General features: G+C 41.4%; 1 protein-coding gene and 1 long non-coding RNA gene across 2 annotated transcripts in view; one reads left to right on the top strand and one right to left on the bottom strand.

The window, feature by feature from the left end:
* LOC113966128 overlaps nt 1-7,650 on the bottom strand; it is a 43,000-nt gene extending 35,350 nt beyond the window's left edge. The window contains exon 1 of the long non-coding RNA XR_003533714.1: nt 7,490-7,650. This is a non-coding gene — a long non-coding RNA (uncharacterized LOC113966128). The remainder of the gene's footprint in view (nt 1-7,489) is intronic.
* Nucleotides 7,651-18,498: 10,848 nt separating this feature from the next.
* FHOD3 (formin homology 2 domain containing 3) overlaps nt 18,499-25,385 on the top strand; it is a 383,569-nt gene continuing 376,682 nt past the window's right edge. Inside the window, 1 exon segment of the mRNA XM_027680405.1 lies at nt 18,499-18,815. Coding sequence (XP_027536206.1) covers nt 18,651-18,815 — 165 coding nt within the window. The 5' untranslated portion in view covers nt 18,499-18,650.

Here is a 25,385-nt window from a genome sequence, read left to right as displayed (position 1 = left end):
AGGCTTTTGCAGCTACTAATTTGGTATGATGAAAAGGTTATCAAACAGGTAACCCGATCTGAACAGAACTAAAAAATTGCAAGGGAGCTGATCCTGAATTTACAGAAACAGCAATGGGCTCAAAGGGGGCAGTGGGGGAGGAATCACCCAGGTTGCACATATGGTCTAAGCATGACAGCTTTAAAGCATAGCATCAGGTAACACTTTTCAGTTGACTTTCAGAGAAAAAGAACAGCCATCAGCATCATTTATTTTTCCTTCATAACCATCATTTTACTCTGGGGAAGCCCAGATTCTTGTCAGTGCCTCAACAGTCCTAATAGGCAATAATTGCCCCATCACTAAGGATTGGTGAGGCCCAAACCAAAGCCAGATATTGGAAGAAACTCACGGGTCTCCTCCAAGTGTAAACTCCCCTGTCCTCATTGCACCATCCCCAAACTGTATTCCTCCTCAGAGATATGCAAAAGCCATCTGGACGTGGACCTCTGCTCTTGAGCAAGAGGGTTTGACAAGATGACTGCCAAAGGCCTCTTTCAATCTCAGGTGTTCTCTGGGTCTATGGAAACAGCAGGCAGGCAGACTTGTTTCTACCCCATTTCTGCTTCACTCACAAAGAGAGCTAATGAAATCCTGTAACAAGACCTCCAGCGTCACACCAACTTTCTCCAAGACGGCTGGGTTACTTCCCCTCAACAGTCAGAGTTTTGCCTGTGACAATAACATCCACATAGCCATGCCACAAGCTCCATTCTTTGCTAATTTCGGTTTCTACCACTAAAATATTCCAGCCCCATCCCGCATTCCTACAGCCTGCTTGCCCAATTTCACCAGGCTCACAATCTCCTCATAAATAAGGCCAGAAGAATCTGTGAGAGGCCAGCAGGCACACATTCCCAGGCATTTGCTACCAAAGTTAGGCAGGTTTAGCTTTCTAGAAAACACAGCCTGACTATTCAATCATCTGCCAAACCAGACCATTTTCATATGGGGCCTTTTCTCCCTGCTGACATCAGTCCAGTAACAAACTTCCTTGGGCACACACAGTCTCTGCAAATCCATCTTGGTTTTTTGTATTTCCTTGTTAAAGCCATATCAGCCAGACCTTTTCCATCACCAGCCCAACTCACACACCCCAAAAACTTGGGCATGAGCAGCCAGATTATTAAATACAGCAATTTTTTTTTACTTTAATTTATTTCAGCAGAAGCTCAGCAGCCACCAGAGGTAAAGACTTGACCAGTACCTCATTGTCATCAAGCTTCCTTTCAACTTCAGGTCTTTCCAAATTGCTACTGTTTTTCCTGAGCTGGTCTGGGACTTGACTTTTTATTTTACCTCTTTTTGTTCAGTGGGGTGCTGGTAAAGCCTGTAGATCTGTTCTTTGACTGCCCCTGCTCAAGGGCTGTATTTTGTTGGTGAGACTCCTGTTTGTGTTATAGTCATCCTCAACTCCCAGCTTGTTCTTCCTCATGGAGTGGCTTTGCTCATACCGCTGATTGATGAATCCCATTGTCTTTGTGTATCATAGTATCATAGAATGGTTTGAGTTGGAAGGAATCTTAAAGATCGTCTATTCCCAGCTCCCTTGCCATGGGCAGGGACACCTCTCCAAGCCGCATACAACCCAGCTTGAACACTTCCAGGGATGGGGCATCCACAACTTTTCTGGCCAACCTGCTCCAGTGCCGCATCATTGTCTCAGTAAAGAATTTCCTCTAACATCTAATCTAAACCTGCCCTCTTCCAGTTAAACCATTCCCCCTTGTCCTGGCACTATCTGCCCATGAAGAAAGTCCCTCTCCCTCATTTTATAAGCCCCTTTTAAGTACTTAGGGAAAGCTGCTTTCACCCCTTTCTTCATGCATCTGACTTACATGTGAGGTTGTGATACAGGGATTTTCTGAGAGTTTGCCTCATGTACAGGACAGGGACAGAAAGAAGCTTTGGAAGCTGGCATCGCAGGTGGGATCTCCATGTGTGTTAGGTCAGCCTGGATGTGAGGCAAGTTGTCTGATAGCCTCCTCTCCCAAACTCATGAGGACAGGTACACTGAACATGAGGCTCACATGGTTGGCTCCCACTCTACAAACACTGTGTGGTAGAGGGGAGGTATTGTGCCCCTTCACTGTGGCTACATAATGCAAGGAAACTAAGAGATTTGCCTGTGGAAAAGCAGGGGATAAAATGTTAGGTGCAAACTGCAAATACCATTAGATATCCCACTTGGCTGGGAGCAGAGCTGTGGGAGGCTGTGACTAAGAACATAAATGTGCTGTGCATGGGGCAGGAACTGACTTATCATTTGATCGTAACACTTATTTCTGGAAGATGTCAGTCAAAGAAAATGTTCCAATGTTGGTTTTTATTTTACTTTAATTGGAACAGGTTGAGATGTGGAGCTGCTTGCTCCCACCCATGAAGAACAAAGATTTAAGAAGACAAAGGGGGGAGACTTAAAAGATGGGAAAAGCATAAGAATGTAAAAACTGAGCTTACATCAATATTTTAAAGTATGGAAAAAGGTAGTAAAGCAAATACTAGTTTTCTTCATTACATTCCTGGTGGTTTATGACTGTTAAGCTTAAGTTAATTAACATACCAAAGCAAAGATGTAATGTAAATATATTGTTAGTACTTTAAGTAACACATAGAAATTATAAACAAGAAAACTGTTAATGTTTGTGTAGCTAAGTTTATTTTACCCAAAGCATTTACATATTTATTATAACCTTATACTCTGAGATCTCACATATGTGAATTCTCACATATCTACTGACCAGCTCCAAGTGATATGAAAGAATTAGTTTTCTGTCAGTGGCAATCTGGAACACCAAATTTATTAGGTAATGTCAGTGCCAGCACTTTTAGTACCCTTTACCCCACAGTAATTAATTGCAATGCTAACTTGACCTAATAGCACAATTGCTAATGCTAGTCTGGATATTCCACACATTTTTTCTTTCAGGATTCAAATACTTGTGGTTTTTCTTCTGAATTTCCTGGAACAAACATTTGTGGCATGTCTAGACCAGCACTTAGTGTTGAATTCAGCTAACTCAAGTTAATTGGTAATCAATTAACTGGAGGTAAAATAGGACCAAAACCTCTATTCCAGGCATATTGCAATCCATCAGACAAGAAAGGTCCTGCAGCTTTACTCTGAGTGATCTTCATCTTTCCTATTTAAGTGTAAGGTTCACTGAAAAACATTTGCATATGAAAGTTGGTAGCAAAGAAGTTACTTGTATAACAGTCCAGCAGCCGTATGTGAGTGCAAAGTACTCACAGAGAACTTTTTGAGGAGTAACTTTCTCCTGCTATAATGATCTCTCGGGTATAAAACTAGAGCTATTGTATGACTGGTCTGCAGCCCTGTCCGAGGCAGTGACATGGTGGAGATGTATGTGGGACACAAAGCTGCATGCGCGCACATGGCATGGGAGCTAGTACTTGGTTCCCTGTGGTCATATTTGGCTTCCCGGCTGGAGGCTGTGCTTCCCTGGCTGCTTGATACGAAGCATCCAGCATGCCCAGCAGACACTGGTGGAACATCACCGACTGTCAGGTGGTTGTTGATGGGGTCAGCTAACCATAAAAAAGGTTCAAAGTTCTCCTTGGAAATAGATCTCTGTACTTGTGCTGGCAGTGTTCGCTTAATCAAGACCAGCTGAAAGTGTTCTCCAGAACGGGTGGTCCCTGACCAAGATCCCCCGCAGAGCAGCACATCGATTACTGTAACTGCACTGGCTTTTCCCTTTATAACATTCTATTCTTTCCCAGCATTCTGTCACATGTTCCTCAATGGGTCCTCTGGTATTCTGGACCGAAAAACAGTATTATTTTTCAATTGAGAAGTGATTGTACTGCCATGGTATTTTTGTTTACGCTTACCAACTGTTCTGAGAATCCAGATTCTTGTTTTCTCTCTTAGTCTGAAAATGAGGCAAGCTAATCCTATTGACAAGATGCTGCCTGATGATCTTGTAAAAATTGCTAATCCAAGGGCTGTGTTCACTTAGAGGGTAACAGTGCTGTTTACATAACATACACAGAAATTTACACAAATGTAACATCTCTGCAGACCTAGCAATATAAAAGGGGTATTTTTAAGATTGCAAGTGGTCATTTCCACAGGACTGGAATAACTAGACTGGTGTGAGTCTCCTCAATAACACTACAGCTGCATATACAGATCTATTTACTTATGCTGCACTGATCTTGTTTAAAAAACAAATGGTCACATGCAAGCATCCCTGGACATAATAAATACATCCTCAGAGCTTAGAGTCTACCTGTTTTATTTTAATCACTAAAATCTGTTTTCCAGTAACTTTTGCAGCTCCCAAACCAAATCAATGTTTACAAGGAGAGATAAAGAGATACATCCAGTACCGGAGAAACATTATGAGTTTTCATATTTGAGGTATATATTAGAGTTAGATTTTTTTTCCCCTTTTGTAACCTAAACATGATACAGCCACTAAAAGAAGTGGGTACAATTCAGTTTGCATTAGCTCTTTAGTGGTAGGCTTCAGCTGGGCATCAGCTTTAGCGTTAAGTGATAACACAGTGGTTCTTCACGCTTCAGCTATTTGCCAAATCTCATTATATTATTTGCTAATGCATTCAGCTTTGCCTTTCTCTCTGCATGGAGAGAGCTGGAGATGTCTTCCTGCTAATTTCCTGACCCACGGGATCCCTGAACTGCTTTGAATAACTGCTAGAGGTGCAATAGCAGTTCGTAATAGCCAAGGTTGTCAAGCCTGAGGTTAAGCTCAGAGGACTATATTTAGGCACTTCAACAGGTGGCCTGATGCACAGAAGTGCTGAGCCTGCAAGCTCCTGCTCAGCTACTTAAATACTGAAATCCATAGACCAGCTGAGAGAGGTCAGGACTCTTGAACATCCAGACATGCACTAAGTGCCTGAATATGTTCACAGGAACATAGTGAAGAATCTTTCCTTTTAACTCTGCTTAGTGTATATTTTAAGCTCGCAACAGTTTTATCTATGTGATCAGTATTTTCTTCATTGTTACAGAAAAGCTGATGCCTGATGTTCGCCATCAGTCCTCTCTTCCTCATACAAGCACTGAGTCAGTTCGATGGCTAGATCCCACGCTGTTAATATCTTAGGAAAGCTAGCTGATTTCACCTTTCCTTCAGAAAATAAATGAATAGTAAATTCAGTGTTGGTTTCTTATCAGTCAGTATTACTTGGCCAAAAGATAAATGATACCTTAGTTTCCCTTTGTGCAAAATAATTACTGCCTTGTAGGAATGGCTTACAGATCACTGCTCAGTTTTCTGAGAGATTTTGAAGTGTGGGCATCTTTCTGCTCACGGTGGTCTGAATGCAAGTCTTTGGAAGAATGTCACAGAATAAAATTCTCTCCAGCCACACAGATTCTGATGATCAAGCCCAATAATCTTTATTTTTTAAAAACCTTCCTATGAAACGTGATAAAATGCTCCATTTATTCTGCTATTAACACAGACACGTCTGCATGAAATGTTTCCACCAGCTGAAATGGTGTATTTTAATCACAGAAGTGTTCTTCAAAGAGCAATAATCAAGATTCTCAACAAATTCCTGAGTGTTTGAATGAAGCTGATTTTAGTCTGTTATTGTTTTCCTTGTGAATGTCATATAAAAATGCTTTTGATACATAATACAGCTGTTGAAAGTTTAGTGATCTTTTGGCATGTGTCAATTTAAGCCATTATACCTTGCAGACAGTTCATAACTCCTAGACAAAAGCTAAATACTACTTTATCCAAAGTTCTTAGATGTGGCCATTGCTTGGATCAGAAACTCCCTTGTTTGGTCTAGAGGCAGATCTGAATGGGGTCCGATCCAGCGCAAAACGGTGCTGCCCAGATTCTGAAATCAAATGAACAACAGACTTTGCCTGTAGTGAATAATTAAACAAATGAGCCTAATGTTCCCCGCCTGTGTTGATTTTGGCTTATTAATTGTGTGTGTGATCCCGTGACTCATATTTCACTGCAAAGAGTAACCCCCTTGCTGGCAGTCTGTAGGGCTGCTTCCTGCTTTGTTCTCCACCACTGAGCAAACACACCATTTCTACTGTATTTAGTTTAACACCCCTATATAAGCAGGCTCAGGATTAGACCTTCTGTTTATAAGGCTAGGTTTAAAACAAGTTTGTTTTCTCTACTTAATCCAGATTAATAAGAGATTTGCATTCTGTGTCATTCTTCATTAGCTATAAAGCCCATTAGGATATATTGCTTGCTGTATGACTGTACGGATACTACAACAATACTCTGTTCTTGAGCTCAGCTATAACGACATTCTTTATAACTAAGTACCATGGATCTTCTAATTGTTTTAATATGATGCCTCTGCTTTGTCAACCTTTTGAATTCAGTTGACAGATTGGCTCCTTCCCTTCAGAGTTATCAGCTGCATTTAACCTTGCTTTACTGGCAGATATGGCAAGAGTAAAAACTTATAGACCGTGAATCATAATTGCCAGTTTCAGAGGAAAAATTATATCCATATGCTGTTATTAGTCTTGATGTTGCATCACTTTTACATGAATATTTAAGCTTTTTTCTTTACTTGTGTTTTGTAACAAGGTAACTCTCAGCAGGTTTTTGGAAGGTCCTATTTTTTCTTTCTAGCTGAACTCTGCTGTCATGGAATCTGACTTGCAGGTCTCCTGAAAACACGATGCTGAGACTGTGCCCTAAGAAAGGAAGACAAATCTATTACCTTTTTAATACTACAAAATCATATTCAAGTTTGGTTTGTTCTTTTTTGGAAGCAATACGACCACATCTAGGAAAGTATTCCAAAATGGTTTTGACTATTAATACACAAAAGATTGACTATCTATTAAGTTGAAAACCACAGAAGAAAACAGTGGTTCATATTGCAGGTATGAAAGCCAGTCTCACAATCGAGGAGAAAAGAAACTGTGTATTATTAGGAGTTTATAACTTTTGTTCCCCTCCAGATTTTTTTGCAGTACAGTCCTTCATGGATTTTGACTGTTGCTTTCATCTTTGCTACATAGCCAGTTCAAGTTAAGATGAGTAGAGAGAGACAGGAGGGATGTCTGTGATAGCTTAGCCAATTTCTTAATCAAAGAAAATCAGTACTAAGTAAATATCAAGCCTACTGCCAAGGGCAAAAAAGGGCTGTCACTGATTCTGCAGTTCCAGCTGCTGAACGCCAGAGATTCCACGATCAGTCACTTGGCTGACCCAATACTTTCCCCTGGCACAACATTCATAATAAAAGCATATTTAATCTGTGCTTTGTGGAAGTGTCATACTTCATCACCTGGGTATATCCAGGGATGGTCCAACCACAGCAGCATAAGGCACTGAGTGCAAGTATTGGGGTAGTTGTTACAGTTAATGCAGTACTGAAAATGAGCTGTTTCATGCTGACCGATAGACTTAGCCCATCAGCCTAATTCCTGTGTTCCACAGGGAATTAGGATTCTCCCTACCTTTACCTAGGTCCTGGCTGAACTTCACTGCTGGCTCCCTAACCTTCCATCCAACAGGAAAGCTGTTTGTGATCCTCCTCGGCCATCTGTGCTTCATCCACAGTCTCACACGTGACTTATTCTAGCTGCAGCCTCATTAACTTTCAATATCCAGTCTAACACTCACTGACTTGGAGGCTCAAAGGGAGAGGTAGGTCAAGGTCATCTTCTGAGTCTTGATTACAGGGTTTTGTAGGAGCTTCCCAGGTCTGTTTGAGCACAGTGGCCTTGAGCAAAAATTCCCTTCACTATTCCTTATCTCAGCATAGATCTACAGGTTATTTGCACTATTCAGCAGTTAGGGGAAAAAACCCTCACAAACTAAAGAAAGTAAATCTAAAAGCTTCTCATATAGATAACATTGAGAAGTACCTTTCTGCAGTGAAGAAATAACAAGCAGAGGGCAGCATGCTGATGCAAATGAGTTTCCAACCAGAGGACATTTTCAATATTAAAATAAAGTATTTTGTACAGTTACTATTTCCGTGACAAGAATAGAAAATGCCCTCTGTCCTCCTAAATCAGGTGTGTCCATTTCTCCTCCTTGTCAAGATGCTGGCAGATGGCAGCTCTGGCATGAGGACCAGGCCACCAGAATTACACATCATGGGTTTGATTTGGGGGTGCTTTCAGAAGGTGAAAAGGAGGAAACAGTGTCACATTAAAATATAGGTTTTAGTGCCTTCTGACTTAACAGTTCAATTGGCAAGCATGATATGCTGGTATCCAGAGGAGTTTTAGGAATAGCACCAAGTAAGCACACAGCTCCTTCAGGGGGTTCCTTTCTCTTGATTAAAAAAAGCTGTTAAAAATCAGATGTTATTTTCAAAAAGTGAGATCTTTGTCTGTGCATATGAAGTGCTCACAGGAGTTAAATTTTGCTATCACTTTCTTATTAGGAGATTAATTTGGGCATCCTAAAAACACTTGGCTGATCCTACAGTATCAAATATTTATGATCCTACAAACTTTGCTTCTGCATTTTACTTAGAGCCTGACTAGCCCACTAGGATAAAAGATGTCTCACATGAAAGAATCGTTCCAAGTTTTGGGCCCAGAGCATATAAAAAACTTCCTAACATCAAGTCCCTGCCCAAGCCAAGAAGGAAGATGTGCAACATTCTCCCCCATGTGGGAACTGAAGCTTCTGCTGGAGCATGGTGGTTGTGACTATCTGGCACTGTCAATGCCTATAAGGAAACTGCTGAAGAAGTGCAACTGCTTTCCCTCTTAATTCAAGGAGACAGAGAAGCAACCTCCCTGTAGGCTTGTTGCTTTTTTTTTTCTGTACCACTTAGCAGAAGTCCAAAGGACAGAATTGAAAAGTAATATCAAAAGGTAAACTCCTTAGCTGACTGGTGTCAAATGGCATAGGTCCAAGGATTAGGCCTGTAAGCTTTAACCAGCACAAAAAGTTTCTATCCATCCTGAATACATAGGGATGCCTTCCTGTTTCTTCAAGAAAAGAAAAATGGACATTCACTGAATTGCAAGTCACAACCTCGGGCTATGACCCAGGCAGAAGATATTTAGATTAGCAAAACAGAAAATAGCTTGCTGGCCCAAAGGCAACAAGATTCTTGTGCCATTCAGCCCTCATTCAAGATGTTTTAACTAAGAGTCCTAGTAAGGAATTATTTTGCAAGTCTTCAAAAAGCCAATGTTCAAAATGGCCACCTGTAACTCGATAAAGACACTTAGTTGCTCCCATAAGCATAGGATATGCAGGAGTTCTGTTTGCCTTTGCATGCAAATATTTATGATCAAATTTACAAGCACATTGATGTACACAAGAGAGATGAGGTAAGGCCAGTGATTATAACAAATTATTCAGAAAACTTAAAATATGCAATGTGTTTCTGCTATAAATTGGAAGAAGCAGTATGCATCTGGTACAATGTCTTATTAGGTTCTATAGGAACTGTGCCCATTCCAGGAAAATAACATTATTTTATTCTAAAGAGATAGATGAAACTCCTGCTCCGTGTACACTAGGGGCTGGAAAGCCAAAAATTTAATAAATAAAAATATTTGGATGCATGAAGAATGGGATAAAAACTAATACAGAAAACATTACAATGGCTTTATGAAGACAGTTTCTTTTTACTCTTACAATTCTCTGTCCAGTTTTCAACTTTCCACTCCCCAAAATACAAGCCAAACATACAGCATGCTCAGAGATAGACTGAAAAATAGCACAGGAATGTAAAACTTCCATTTGAAGAGAGGAAGAAAATATTAGATGTGTTTATTTTACAAAGAAAGTGAATAAAAATGAAGGTGATAAAACTGTTTAAAACAATGAATGATGTAAAAGAACAAGTATTAGTATCTATGCAGTTGTATAATAATGCAAGCTTTCAAGAAAACTGAATATAGGGGAATTCCAAAATGATGAAGAGGAAGGCTTTAAAAAAATCCATATTTAGCCTCTGGAACTTAATACTGTGAGACTGTGGTGAGATAAAATATATGCCTGTATTCAAAAATGGAGGGATTTTTTATGCTGATAAGACCATATGAACTTAGAAAACCACATTAAAGAGGAATATTTCAAACTAAAACTGTTGTGGAATATACAAAATCATCTGTTAAATAGTGTTTATCATTAAAAAGGTATGTACAAATTATCTTGCAATTTCTTGTGATGAAGTCTCTTGCTCTTCACCCTGAGGTAGGTGATATTGGTCACTAAGCTTAATATTCTCCATATTTAACTGTCCCCAGAAATTTGTTTATGATCTTGTGTTTACAAAAGCAGTAACAAGTAACTTTGCATTGAGGATGTTTATATCAGCATAGGACTTTTTACATCAAAATAAATAATGGTGGATTATCTACAATCACTTCAATTGTTTATAAAAGTTGATATGAACACTCCCCTGTATTTTCATCAAACCACAAATATTTATTCTTGGCTCAATCTTAGAATACACTTGTCGGATGTGTATACACTAACTGGGGAAAATACATTTTAAGTAGTATCTTAATTATCAGCTATCTAACCTAAGGTGCAAAAGTCCGACTATGAAGACGAGTTTTAAAGCTGTAGAAGCTCATTTTGTTGACAAAAGAATTGATAAACTGTGAAGCACACTTTCAAGCATTTGTGGTCTTTTTCCATAAATATTTTTCCACTTGAAACCTCTTTATTTTAACCTCCCTAGTTTCTAGATCAATTTGCATCAAATAAGCATCCACAATGCAAAGTGGATACCTAAAATGAAAAATTATGAACTACTTTTTCTCCTCCAAAGTTTAGTTTAAACAAGTCATCGAGGCAACACTCAGCAGTACTTTATAAGATACAAAGTGATGTGATAATTAATCAGTGGGTAAATGCTGTCAGTAACAAAAAAATTAAAGCAGATTTCATATGTTCAGATTCCAAACCAAGATGTTCTGTTTTCCTCAAGAAGAGGCTATTTTTATTTATCTTAGAAACTGCTTTAAAAATAAACTGGGTCTTGGTACTTTTTCAGATGTTCTCATTTATTGTCATGTGCCAGCAAATGGCCACCGCATTCCCGGCTGCTGTCTATTAAATGTCTGTATGGCTTGTGTCCAATCTGGCATTTGTTTCTATTGAGCTGAAAATGCAGAAAAGGCCATTACAGCTACAGCATGTCTGTAAGCAGGCTACTTTATCCCTTTTTTAATTCTTCTTCTTAGTCCTGTAATGATAGAGACTTTCTGTACAAATGTGTGTGAAACACAAGCTTTTATGTTTAGAAAACAAAATTAAAAAAAGAGCAGTGCCATGAATTACATCTGAAAATATAATTTGCTTGATAAGTAATGTAATCTATGGATGGGAGAATCTTCCCATTTTCCAAGAAAGACTCATTAGCTGAGTTTTATGCTAAGATCTCATACTAGCAAGATACCACTATATTTGATAAAACCAATGTCAGTTTATATCAAAATTCATATATCAAAGAATAAGAAGTAATTTACCAACCATTCTCACTGCTGCTTGTGGGTCTTTTTTCAGCTCACATGCTCTTTAATAATGGAGAAGAAGGACTGTGCTTCATTCTTTATTCCACTGAAAATAAATTATCAAGTTCTATTGCTGAGCCAAAAAATTAGTTTGCGTTACACTTTCAGAGACTGCTGAGCAGGAAAATACTGAAATTTTTAGGGGGTCCTTAACAGAATTTGCTGTACTGGGACAGACAATTGGTCCAACATGGTTCACCTTGCTTCTGGAAATTGCCTTTGCCTCGTGTCCTCTCTGAAGACATCGTCCAGGAAACCCCTGTTACCACTCCTGTTCTCACAGCATCAGAGAATGAGGAGAGAAATGAAGAGGCAAGCTCTCTCTACTCCCTTCCCTCAAATGAACTTCCCAAAGTGGATCAAATGGCTTTTCAAGTCAAAAGCCAAACAGTGTTCAGATACAAGCTAGTATATTTCCAGTAAATTCAAAGTAAGGAATCTATAACAGAAATAGAAAACGCTTGTAGCCAGCTCCTCTTGCAATGCTCTAAAAGAGTAAAGTCAGAGCTCGCTTCAAGTTCTATTTGCAGTCAATTCATTAACTTTTTTAAGCTCCAGCAAACTCTACAGCCTCCCCTCTGGTCCCTAGAGGGTTTTCTTTCTAATGTTTCTGTGGCCCATTTCAGCAACCTCTCCATCTGAGCATGATCTGCAGGCTCTGAGGTCTCTCCTGGGACCCTCATTCTCTACCTTCCCATACTCTTCAAGCTGTGTAACCTCCTCCCCATCATCCTAAGCAGGTGCTTCCAGGAAAGGAGCAACATTAATATCACCTGGAGGTATCCCCACACCTTTATATTTTTTAGAGGAGGATGATGAAAAATGGACAGAAAATCTATAAAAGACATATCTCACTGATAAAAGGAGAACTTTAATTTAAAGACTGAGTTTTTGTCTGATTTAATGGCCAGCTCACGAGAATCAGTCACCTTTTCAAAAATCATCTGTAGTTACAGCTCTGTGTAACATTACAAATGGTAAAAGATCCCGCAAGCAGAAATAGCTCCTAAGTGATTCTTATTTGTTCTCATTGTCTTACACCTATGTCCTCATATACCTTAGACATGTTTGTGGTCTCACTGATATCCATGGGCTTGAGAGCTTGAGCAGTTACAGTTAACTGGAATTTGATAAAGCATGGATGGTCCTTGGCTGGAGGTTTGATGTGTAAACAGTAGGGAGCATTCTCTTTAGAATCTGAAAAAGTGACTCTGCACATGTATATAAAGGTTTACACAGATGCAGAATAAAGTATTTTCAGAATAAATTTTAATTCACAACTTCATACGGGATATATCTTTTCCTTCTGAGAAAGAATCAGAGCTGAGTAGCAGAGAGGGTTGGTTTCTACAAGCTCTCCCCCTCACTTGTTGAGGTACTTAAAGTGAATGAATCCAGTGGCTTGACGATTCAGATGAGGGTATCTAATGGTTAAGCCCCATAAATGCTGCCATGGTAAAATTCCAGCACAAAGTTAAAGTCACTCCCTGTGACTTTTTCAGAGTCTCATTGCATGCATTTCCTCCTCTTCTGTGCATCCTGGTGTTAGCAGTAGAACACCCAACCAGCCTGAGCTAAGGTCACTCTCAGCAGCACGTCTAACTCATAGTGTTCTTAGATGTTTTGGAATCTGGTTGTAGGCAGATTGGCAGAATTAGACAGCCAACAGCGGTGGTTACTTTTGACTTCATCTCCATTTTGTCTGGCAACATTCCAACCATAAAATGGGGGCAAAATCACCTCTTCCCTGCAGAGGACCGTTGTGATTATAAATTAATAAATAGTTGCAAAGCAATCATCTGATATAGTACTGAGCACTGGAGCAAATCTCTCGAGGAAATTAGTTCTGTCATCAGAACAGGGTTTAAGTAGCGTGCAATGGATATGGCAGGAGGCCTTGAGCATTAAACGGTGAAGGTGAAGTAAAATACCTGTGTGCATGAATTAAGTCCCCTTGCCTGTGTGCTGAAAGAGACAGGAGTCCTGTAAGAGACCACAAGTGTATTTGTGTAACCAAAGACTGTATTAAATGGCATTGAGCAGCACGCACATCACAGAAATCTCACTTTTCAGCCCTTTCAACAGGAGTTACATCTTTAAGACCTGACTACCTCAGGTGAAGACCTTGCAGAGAAGTAGGTGATCTATAGGATCACCGTCAGAAGATCTAACATTATTTCCTGGGGTGGTATGATCCATGGATCATACCAAACCAGGGCTTGGTTTTTACAGATCTGTGCAGCATCTTTGAACGTTGAGTGATTTTGGAATTGTGAACCTTGAGCTCATCTTCACCACCAAAGTGCAGTATTAGCCAGTGTTAATAGCATATAGTATTACTTCATATAAAGTATTAGCCAGCCACCACAGATGAATAATTTTCAGTACAACTCAAAAGAATTAGAATGTGTGATTCAAGCTTGATAAAGACACTGATAGTCTTTGGGACCATTGTAAGTCCTTAGCTACAAAAAAGAAGTTTTGTTAAGGTGGGCTTTTCTGTGGATGTCTTCTGTGATCCAGTCATATGACACCCAGTTCAGGTTCTATTGCAATCAGTAAAAAAACACTTCTATATAAAAAAAATCATATAAGAATTGTATCCTTGATCTGTCATCTCCTCAGTTTCCCCATCTGAACAGCAGGAATAAGCAGGCAACATTTAATGGTAGCTGAGCACTTTGAGATCCTTGGATGAACGAGGCCAAAATCTACAGTATTATTTTTGGTCTTGTGACAGACTGGATTTCACTTACACACCATTATTTTGAGAAGTGTGTTAGGTTATTTGCCTGTCCATGCTAACAATGATAATAAATCGCTCTCCACACTTCACTAAGAGAACAAAGCAGTATTTACAGATTATAGTGTGGATAAGGCAGAAATACTGTTCCCATCACTACAGTAAAGGATCTGTCAGCACTTTCATTACTGTACTTTAATTCCAGTGGTTCGCAAGCCCATTTTGATTACCATTACCAAATAGACTGTTATTTTTCAGCTTTATTAAGGTTAAGTGAATAAATCATGGAAGTTAAAATTGCTTTTGTTCTCCCATAACTAAAATTGGCTTGAAGTTCAAAAAATGAAATTTGGAAAGCAATTCAATTTGTCTGACAGGGAGAGATAAAGCCAAAGGACTGGCCACTTCATATACTGTAATCTCACAATCATGTGTCTAGATCTGTATTGATGTGATGATACACCAGAAAAAATAATACTCCTATGGAGCTATGCCAATTGCTCTGATACCTAGTATCATTTCTTAAAACTGCTTAAATGCACATTTACATTGTGTCTGGGTGGTCTTTGGGTTAAAAAATATGCTTTCAATAACTTTCCCTCAAATATATATTTTTTATTTTTAATAAAAAAGAGGAAATTAAAGACAAAAAAACCCATGTTATTTTAACATTGAGGTTTCAACAATAATGAAATTCAAATTTAAACTTGACACACCATCTTAACTCATTCAACAATGTATTTCTAAGAAATGCCAATAATGGGATGAGTTAAGATGAATAAATCAACCCTAAATGAAACCTCCTAAGTTGTGTTTCATTCCTGAAAAATGTATGCACACATTTTTCCCTTATGATATTGTGAAAGGAACTTAGGACCTTGAAACTGGACTTTACTTGATAATATGCAGGCTATGTTTTCATGGAAAGGGCATGTGAGATGGACTTGGGGACTCCAAGGTCAGCAAGCAACACAGCCCATCTCAGTTGTCACCTCCAGGAATGGGACTCACTAGTCTGTTATACCACTGAAGGCAAAAGAAACACAGCCTGGACTGTGCTGAGGATTCCTCGGAGCTTCTGAATGCTGTTTTCATTCAGCATGACTTAGGAAAATCCTCTCACTCTCTGAGAAGGCCTTCCACGATGAGAAATGGGGTGAGGTGACCACATCTGCTGTTCTTGTCGTGCCTCTGTCCTTCCAGATGCAATGCCCAGGGTGCTTCATGCTGTGTACTCCTGACAGGCAGCGTCTGGCTGTTTATTTGAATTTGACTGTGTGTTAAGGTAATTTAAAAGCCATCTCATGCTCTTTTGAAAGATTGTAGTGGAACAGTGAGAAGTAAAGTTGCCTCCTCACTTTCATTTAGCTGCTGCACTGAATAAACAAAACCTTGTGAGAGGAGAGAGGAGACAGAAGAGAGATGACAGAGGAGAGCGGAGAGAGGAGAGAGCACTGTCCTTCAGTCTGCAAAGCAGATAGAGTGTGAGGGAAGGACTTTTCAAAGGACAAGGTACAGCTTTGCAGCGAAAGCATAAACTGGTGACTGGAAGAGGAGGCTATACACTGCCCTGGCTCAGGCTGATGGAAAGAGACTGCAGATTCAGAAGGCCTCTGAAGAGTATGTAGAAAAGCGGGAAAACATTCAAATGTTGAATTTAGGCGCGTATCTCTCCCTCTACACTCACGCTCACAGACTTTGTAATGTTATTCTGCTTTATCCAGCAGATCTGTTTTCTCTTTTTACCTGTATTAATTGAATTCGAATTCAAATAAAATCCAGATTCTGAAATTCATTGGTTTATAGTCCTTTGAGGATGTTTACAATTAAGAAAAATTATAAGAAAGTGTGTGTGTGTGTGTGTGTGTGTATATGGGAAGTATAGGAAAGTATAGGAAAAAGATGCACCTCAAAGCTCTGGCTAACTCATGATCCTTTCATGCTTGTATTGCTCTATTTTCCTTCCTTCCTGGTCATAAAATATATCTCCACCAGCCACCTTGTATTTGGAAACCCAGTTGAAGAGCATAACATACAAGGTTCCTTATGGGATTTAGAGTCTGTGGCTAGATGGTGAGCCTTAGGTTATCTGATCTCCATTGGCTCCAAGGACTGCACTGATTCTTCGTTTTCATTTTCCATTATTAGAGGAAAGATAACGTGATGCTGTCCCATATAAAATCCTGGCTTCCATAATTTATTTAAAACTGCCCTCCAAGTATTAATGCCTCTGCAATGAGACAAGTGCCATATATTAATTTAGCAAAAGTCGGGATTAATCCAATGAATAGCAAGAATAACAATGTTATACCACTTAATGTCAATAATTGATTAGCAGAAAATGCCACCTCATATTAATCATTAATTAGCAGCAAACGTAATTTTTTTTTACAAAAATGGAATTTAAATGATAATTCGGTAAATCATGATTTATAAACCCAAAATATCCTTTTTTATTTTAACTTCACATTGTGACAAAAATACACAACATAAATAAGCAGACATAAATACACAACATAAATAAGCAATACTGTTTTCTCTAGAAACTAAATTGTTGGTACTAAAGGAAATGCAAAAATATATTTCTTTGTAAAATAGGAATTTTGTAAAATAGGAATTTTAAAAATCAAAAGCAGAACTTCACCATATATAACTTCTTTTTTCTGAAAATATGCATAACTGCTGGCAAAACTGAACCATGACAAGTTAGTCCCAAGAAGAACAGAAACAGAAGGACAGACCACATGTGGACAGAAATCCCCTTTTGTGTCAGTGCTGACAAATACTCCCAAACCAGTAATCATTCTGTGAGGAAACTGTTACTTCATGCAAACACTATGATCTAGAGGTCATGCTTTCTTGCCTAAGACATTTCTGTGATAAATCCCGCAGTTCTTACCATGCTACAGGTCTTGCCCCACAGGCCTCTCCATGAAGGAGGAAAGGATAGGTTGTTATGAGCCATGTCTGTAAAGTAAGGTGCATCCTCTTGGGTAGATGCTCAGCCTATGCAAATGCAGCCATTCCCCCAGGACAGGAAGACCCTTAGTTCTCTGTATTTCACCGATAACTTATTTCATGGCCCTTCTCCTGTGGTCCATGCCCCCAAGAATGAAGACCAGAGTGTGTGTATCCTCGATTCCCACCAATGAGGCTGCAGTCTAGGTAACATGTATAGATGTACCTCAAAGAGCTCAACGCTCTGCTCTGTGCCTACCCAGGTGCTTGGCACTTTGTCCCTACCTTCCCCTGGGAGAAGGAAGGAAGGAGAAGGTGTAAAGAAAGAGGAGAGCCCACATGCAAAGCCAGGCAGCACCTGACATGTCTCCTGTCTGGGGTGGGGAGATTGGCCAGGCCCTATGCCCTGGGAAACCAAACGAACCCCGAGTACATACAACCCTAATGGCAGAGAGGGTTTTATACAAATATAGATAAACACATCCAACAATCTTATATCGAATACCCTGGTTTCAGGTCACAGAATCACAGACTCACAGAGTATTTGCAGTTGGAAGGGACCCACAAGGACCATTGAGTATAACCATTAAGTGAATGGCCTAAACAGGATTGAACCCACAACCTTGGTGTTATTAGAAACAGGCTCTAACCGAGTGAGCTAATCTTAAACTTTTTTTTTTCTTTTTAAAGCGGGTATTATTTAAGGCTTCCCTTTAGAAAGGGGTAAATATTATACTAAAGATTTGGGACATTTGGGATGTTTGTGACAGGAAGACTGAGCTCAGTACACGCGTACTCTTGCCGGGAGCCAAGGGTGAGTCGCTCCCGCTCCTCTGATGCGGCTGGAAAGTCTGGCGGCCCTGCTCCCCCTTTGTCTCTCGCTGTTTTTATCTGCTCCCCCTGGGCCGGCGGAGGCGGGGGATATCCCGGGCGGACTCTCCTTCCCGCCCGGCGGGGAGGTCTCCTCGGGTTGGGGGTGGCGCCGCCGCCGTTGGCCGCGCGGGGGCGCTGGCGGCCGCCCCGTTGCCCGGCGTTGCTCTGGGCTGCCCGTGCCGGCCGCGGCATTCCCGCTGCTCGCTCGGCGCGCAGCGGCTGGGAATGGGGGAGTTGCTGCTGCTGCTCTGCCCGCGCTCCGCGGCTCCGGCGCCGCCTCCTGCTTTCTCGGCCTGAAGCGCTCCTGCACTCGTGGATCCCGGCGGGGAAGGGGCCATGGGCCGCCTCCCCGAGGCGCGGCGGCTGTGAGGCGGCCGGCGTTCGCTCGGGGAGCCGGGGGAAGGCTGCCGGCTGCCGGCCAGCCCGCGCCGGCGAGGGGAGTGCCGCTCGCAGGCGGTGGCGGGCGCGCAGGCAGCACCTCGGTGCCGGTGACTTGGGGGTGCCGCTGCCCGCCCGCGCCCGGCCGTGGCGGTGCATGGATGCGCCATGGCCACGCTGGTGTGCCGGGTGCAGCTGCTGGATGACACCGACCCTTTCAACAGCACCAACTTCCCCGAGCCCACCCGGCCGCCGCTCTACACCTTCCGAGAGGACATCCCGCTCGCCACCCAGCTGGCCGGGGTGCACCGCCTGCTCCGCGCCCCGCAGAAGGTACCGGGGGAGGGCAAGGGCGTGTGTGTGTGTGTGTGTGGCGGGGGCACCGGGCGAAGGGCAGCGGCCTCCCCGCATGATCCCGGCGGCGGGGAACAGAGGCCGGCGGGCGGCCCCTGGCCCTGCGGGGCGGCAGCCCGGGCTCTGTGCGGGGAGAGCGCCCGGCGGCGGGGCTGCCCCGCTGGACCCCATGTGCCCCCGCCGGCTCCCCGTGTGCCTCTGCCGGCGCTATCTCTCGCCCCGGCAGTATCAGTATTTCCGTAAGTCCTGGGGGGAGGCCCGGGGCTCCCTCCGCTGCTCTCCTGTGCTCCCAAACGCCCTCAAGGGCAGCTACCACCTCTGCTGCAGTTGTAGCTGTAGCTGCTGCAAGCATTCCTCAGGAGAAGAAAAACCTCATCAAACCGAAGCCCCAGATGGGTATCAAGTACTACGTGCCTGTCCTTCGCTAGCGTTGCCGGAGTGTCTGGGGATACTGAGGAAGAAGATGGTTCAGGACAGCCGGGCTGCGCGGAGCAGGGTCGCGCCGGCAGGACCAGGACTTTGCCGTGGTGAGGTTTAATGAGCTAGGCAGATCCAGCCAAGGCTTTGGTAAAAATAGCAGCCTGTCTGCTGCCCTTGAAACAATCGGTACTGTTAGTCCCTCTTGCGAAGAACTGCAGCACGGCCCTTGTCAAATCTTACCTATCTCTTCTCGCATGCTTCTTCTAGTACATATGCTGGCATCTGCAGATCAGCCCTTGAAGTCAGGCACCCGGGCACGATCCTTGAATTTTTAGTTTTCAAAGCAATGCCATTGATTGACGTAATATTAATGTTGTTTCATTATTATCTTGTATCTGCGCATTAGTTATGCAGAGTGCACTGAAGAAAAAAGGAAAAATGCCCACTTCTTTTTTTTTTCTACAAAATAAAAGTTGTAAAACTTTTATTCGCTCTGTAATGAAGTGGGAGGAAAATACTCTCTTACCATCACTTATTGTATTATGCTCATGGGAGCATGCGGGAAGATGACAAAGGGGTGTGTGTCCTCTTAGATTTAAGGATATCCAAAACCCCATAAAAGTATTTCAGAGAAAATCTCTTGGAGCAAACAGAAGTTTTGCATTTGTAGAACAGTTTCTTGCATAATAGTTGCCAAGGATACAGCATCCAATGAACAGAGCTCTCTGCCTAACACACAAAAACTTTGGAAGCTCTTGGTGTGCTGGGTCAATTCTGTTTTCATGTGCCCAGTCGTCCCCAATTCAGAGAGTGGTCTCATTGTTTTCAAGGGAAGCCTTTTTTTGGAGTTAGAGCTAATTAAAAGAAGGGCAGGATGGATTCTGACACCTAATGAAGTAAATAAAGAGATAGTTAAAAATCTGAATTCAGAGTTAATTCAACCTCGTTTTCAAGCATGTTCCACTGTATTGTGTTTTGCATTTACTTTGCTTTGAATACTGTCCTGGCATTTATTTATAACCTTATACTAACATCACCAGCAACCCCCACCTCTATTTAATGTCCTAGGAGCCATCCAAAATCCTTGACCACTTTTATACGCTTAACTCCTGCCCAGTGTTCCCCAACACTGCAATGTTTCTCTAATTAATGTTTGGAAACCAGACTTGCAGACTTTGGATGAGAGATGGCCTAAGTCCCCAGAGATGCTGCAAACCCAGCTATTGAAAGATAGTGCTCTGCTAGAGGCAAGTCCTGGTCCAGTGACTTGTTAATCTGAGCTTCTGGCTCTTGCAAATATTTTGCTTCTGCTGTTGTAAGAATTTGGGCAGGATCATTGAAATCTGCTTACATGGTTGCAGTTACCTTTGTGTTTGCAGAGCCATTGCCTGTCTCTAGAGTGCCTTAATTATGTCTTTTGGCTTTGTCTTGGCTTCTACAAAGTAAAAAAAAAGGTGTTGATGAGACTTGTTTAACTTTATTCCTTATACTGAGAGCATAGTTCTTTGTGTACACTTGCAGTTAGGGCAGCATTTCTGTGTTTGGCATTACATCTTTGTGATTCTGATTTGTGTTGCTTTCTAAGGACAGGCTTTCCATTTTCTATTTGGGAGGTGGGGATATTCTTTCTGCATCTTTTCCTCAAGACTGTATTCACCTGGTCAATAGAAGATCACAACATTAGTTGCCTGAGAAGAATTTTGCTCCATTTTACCCAGAGATCGGGGCAAACTCTGTGATCCCAGAAGAATGCAGCTGTCAAAGCAGAGCATGAGTTGAAATTCAGGTGTCAGTTCACATTGACGCATTTGAGGTTTGATTGATTAATTACTTTGAAAATTAGTGAGCTAATGGATTGATGGTCCATTTAGTATTTTCACGGTGATGAGCGCAAAATATCTTGAAACAGACTTAGGAGTTTATATTTCAAATGGTGCCCCTACCCATGGCAGGGGGGCTGGAACTTTAAGGTCTCTTCCAACCCAAGCCATTCTATGATGATAATGAAATGCATAGTAACACCACTGTCTAAATAATTTCTGAAATCTTATAAACTGTTGGCGTTTTTGCCAGTGAGTTTGAATGATCAGTGCTAGTTTTTTTTTCATCAAGTTTTGAGTTGTCATGTCTTGACTCGGATGAATATTCACTTATTCTCTGAACAGACGTGCCAGCTTGTTGCCTTCGAATCATTGAGGAATTTGTACATCTTGTAGATGATGTATTGCTATGGATGTACTTGAGTGGATGAAGTCAGTAGCTGGAATCCAGCTCACTTCAGTGAGTGTCAGGTTTCGCTCTTCCTGTCTTGAAATTAGTAGTGACGACAGTATTTTTGTAGTTAGTAAAACAACTTGTATATTACAAGTCCTTGTAAGTTAAACATTATAAACAATTATGAAGTAAACAATTTAAAAAGTAGATGAAGAATGCTTTGACATTCTGACCTGTCATGGTATGTCATTAGTAGCTTTTTTGTAACCAACAGATGTTACAGTTTGACTCCAAAGGGCAGGATTTCTTCAGTCCGGTTCTTTGGAAATACAACTCTTAATTTCACATGTTGGTTTTACTACTTCTCTTTAAACTTATAATTTTACTTGAGTCTGCATGCAAGTCTAGATTTACACAGTGTCTTCTGAGCAGCAATGCTTTTTGATCCTTGTGAAGGAGTGCAGTGAAGTTAAGAAACTGAGTTCCATGAATAGTCTCTGGGATGGACTTTACCACCCTCAGTAAAGCAGAGCACCTAAGCTGGTTGATAGGGAAAAATGATAAGATGCAATCTTTCTTTGGCTTGGAAGTTGGTGCCTAATTGTAACCTCCTATCTCACTCTTGTTTCTCCACTTCTTTCTGTGCACATACCTTTCCCTACATCCATATCTCTGGATACAGCAGGTTGCTGTTCCCTGGATTGTGCTCAGTTCTGCCTGGCATACACGCTGAGCCCCATAGGGCTTGGCACTGCCATCAGGAATGCTTGTTTCAGGTATCCTCTGTGGTTTCACGTGCTTTGGTCCTAGATGCTGACACACCATCTTAGTTGGCGATCCAATGAAGTGCCAAAACTCTGTTATGGTATTTTTAGCCACATCTACAAATTCTTGTTGAGTAACTAAACCACATTGCAGAGCTTTTGTGGGCTGGTTATATTGATTTGGCTGCCTAAGGTGCCATTTTGAATTTGACTTTTATTGTTTCTGAGGATTTTAGGTCACTCCTACTGTTTCTTCTGTGAAGAAGAACTGGATCTAGTATGGACTCTGAATTCAGATGTCCCTTTTGCCCATTTCTGTGAACCTTGGGAAAATTCAGAACTGGGTCTAAATTTGTGGCTCAGGCACAGTGCCAATAGTGAACTTTGAATCTAATTCAGTACATTGGGTTTGTTGGTTTTGAATTGCTTTGAGTTACTTGATACTTACGACTTGCTGACACAGGGTCGTTCAGGAGACTGGCTATATATACATGGCCAATGTCAAGTGGTGTGCTTTTTTTAGAGATCTTCTTCATTATAACTTATTCGCATAATTACAGCATTCTGAGTATGTTGCCATAGTCTATTTTCACATCCCACAGTACTGTTCAGTGTTGGGGCAGCTTCGTAAGAAATACAACTTTACAATAATATAGGAAATCAAGCTGTCTAATTTATCAAGAAAACGTAATCAAAATACTTTGTGTAACAAGGGAAAACAAAAAAAAAATCAGTGCATATGATGTACTGGTGGTGGTGGTGGAAGGGGAGATATAGTGCTATAAGGATAATTGCTTTGACCTTCTGTTCCCTCTGAGAAAACTGGAGGCAACTTCTGTGTTTAAATCCCATCCAAGAATTTGTAATTAGGAACAGTATCATTCAGAAAACAGTGGTATAAGCAGATAAATCCAATGAGCACTAGAGGGATTTGGGAGTTTCATTCATAAAGCAACCATCCAGATTTCCATCTTCAGCTGTTGTGATTTAGCCCTAGATGAAAGCCAGGTCTGACTCTGGGGCATGGTGTGATGTAAACTGATAGCAAGGGCTGTTCCACTGGTTGTGTCCTGGCATGGAGCTCAGCTCTTGCATTGAACTCTGTGCCAGGCTCTATGCTGGCATCAACCAGGTTTTCTGAGAGCAGTAAACCTACCCATTGGCTCCTGTTCCCTGAGTTTCCTTGAAGCACAGTGACATTAAGAAATGCCTTGGTGTATAGAGGCTAGGCAGAAACAGAAGAAAGGATGGTTTAAAGCCTAATCCTGATGGAGGCACTGGTAATTAGAGCAACTGTTCTCTGAAGAGAGCATTTTTGGGTTAGTCATTATGATCTTCATGGGAGCTGGAGAATAGAAAATGAAAACTGGAATATTGTCATTGTCCCAGGGAAAATGAACACACAAGTAGGGGAAACTGGCTGATATCTTCTGTAAGTGTCGCTGCTGAGTGCTGGGAAATATTTTAATTGAGGGCTGTCAGGACATAAAGGTCTTTCATATTCTTCCTGAAGCACGTGGACATCAGCCGTTTTTCGTCCTTTGAGAGATGAGGGGATTTAACACAACAGTTATTTCCAACAGGTTTCCAAAGTATTCTGACTTCAGTCAAGTATTTCTGGGGCTGGCAGATTCCCATGCTTAAAGAGATTGACCCTGTAGTAGCCGTATGTGCTTGAATTTTATAGGGAAGTATTTGTGAGGGCAGAGGGGGTAGGATACTGCTCTGTCTTCTGACTTTCAAGCACAAGCTGCATCTGAGTCCTGTGTGAACACACTTTTCTGGAGGAGTATAAACACCACCCAAAAACACAACTGTGAAAAGCTTCTTGGTCCCCAGCAGGTTCTGTGGTGTGGACCTTCAAAAGAGCAGAGATACCCGTAGAACAGATACAAAGTAATAGTCAAATACTGGGCTTTATCTGCGGCAGTTTAACGTAAAATAACTTTGAAGTTCTTTCAAGGTTCTTCTGACAAGTTATGATTTGGACAAGTTGTAGTTGTTTGATCTAGGCTTAAAAGCTGTATTGTAAATGTAGGGGCACAGATCCATCCCAGAAATTAATTTCCTTACTTTGACACTTCTTTCTTGCAAGTCACTCAGTTTGGCTCCTCATAGCTCAAGACTCTATAGAACTCAGTGTCAAGAACAATGTGAGCGAATGTGCTGGTAGTTCTCAGGGTTCCACTAAATTTTGAAATCACAGATTGGTCAGATGCAGCCTCTGGAAAGTTGCATCACCCTGTGTTTCCTGGAGGTTTGAAATCAAACAAAGGAGATGAATAGGAAGAAGTTTGACCTTGATGTTACCATACTGCAAGTTTTGTACTTGCAGTTACAAATTTTGCTGTTTTCTGTCAAAACCAATTTGTAGAAACCTCATTTCTTCCAAATTCTTCTTGTATGAAGATTATTAATGGCTTCACTTAGCAAGAGACTGAGATGACTTCAGTCCCTATCTGTGTTAGTGGAGGAATGGTCAGAGACATGCGACCTGGCATGTTGCAATCTCATTTTCTTCCTCTTTTGTTCTAAATAAGAACAAAAGTTCTAAAAACTTTCAGAAAGAGTTTTTGCTTGCCAGTGCTTGCACGGCTGTCCTACCTTGCCAGTAGTTAGGGTCTAAATTAAACTCCCTTTTCTTTCTGTTTGATTTCACTCACTGAGTTGTGAGGATTACTATTACAACCCTTGTGCAAATGTATGCAAGGCAACTGGGTTGTAAGTCGCCCCTCCATCACATTATCACTTACGACAACCCTGCTTGGTTTTACAGTTCACTTCTCTGACTGCAATTTGGCCAGGACAGGTGGGTACCTCTTTCAAAAGGTGTTTTGTATTTCTCAGTGACCCCAGGTGGTCTGGGCTGGGGCTGTACAGCTCCTTTGGTAAATGTTGCTTCAGTAGGCTGTATCTATGTGCTAAGATACTACTGCATTACCGGCTCAGAGAAAAGCATGCTAGCTACTTACACCTCTGTCATCACTTTACACACCACCTGGATTGCATTAGATTAATATTAACTTTATATTGTATTACAGTTATTAATAAGACAGCAAGGAATGTTGTTACATATTTTTAGCAGAGAAACAAGTTGGGACAATAGTTGTAGTGAGCTCTCTAGTAGGCCCAGCTACCTAGAAACATCTGC

Source organism: Neopelma chrysocephalum, unplaced genomic scaffold (genome assembly GCF_003984885.1).
Source record: "Neopelma chrysocephalum unplaced genomic scaffold, ASM398488v2 Primary Assembly neopelma1_22b, whole genome shotgun sequence".
Taxonomy (NCBI): Eukaryota; Metazoa; Chordata; class Aves; order Passeriformes; family Pipridae; genus Neopelma; species Neopelma chrysocephalum.
This window is presented reverse-complemented; position numbering and strand designations above follow the sequence as displayed.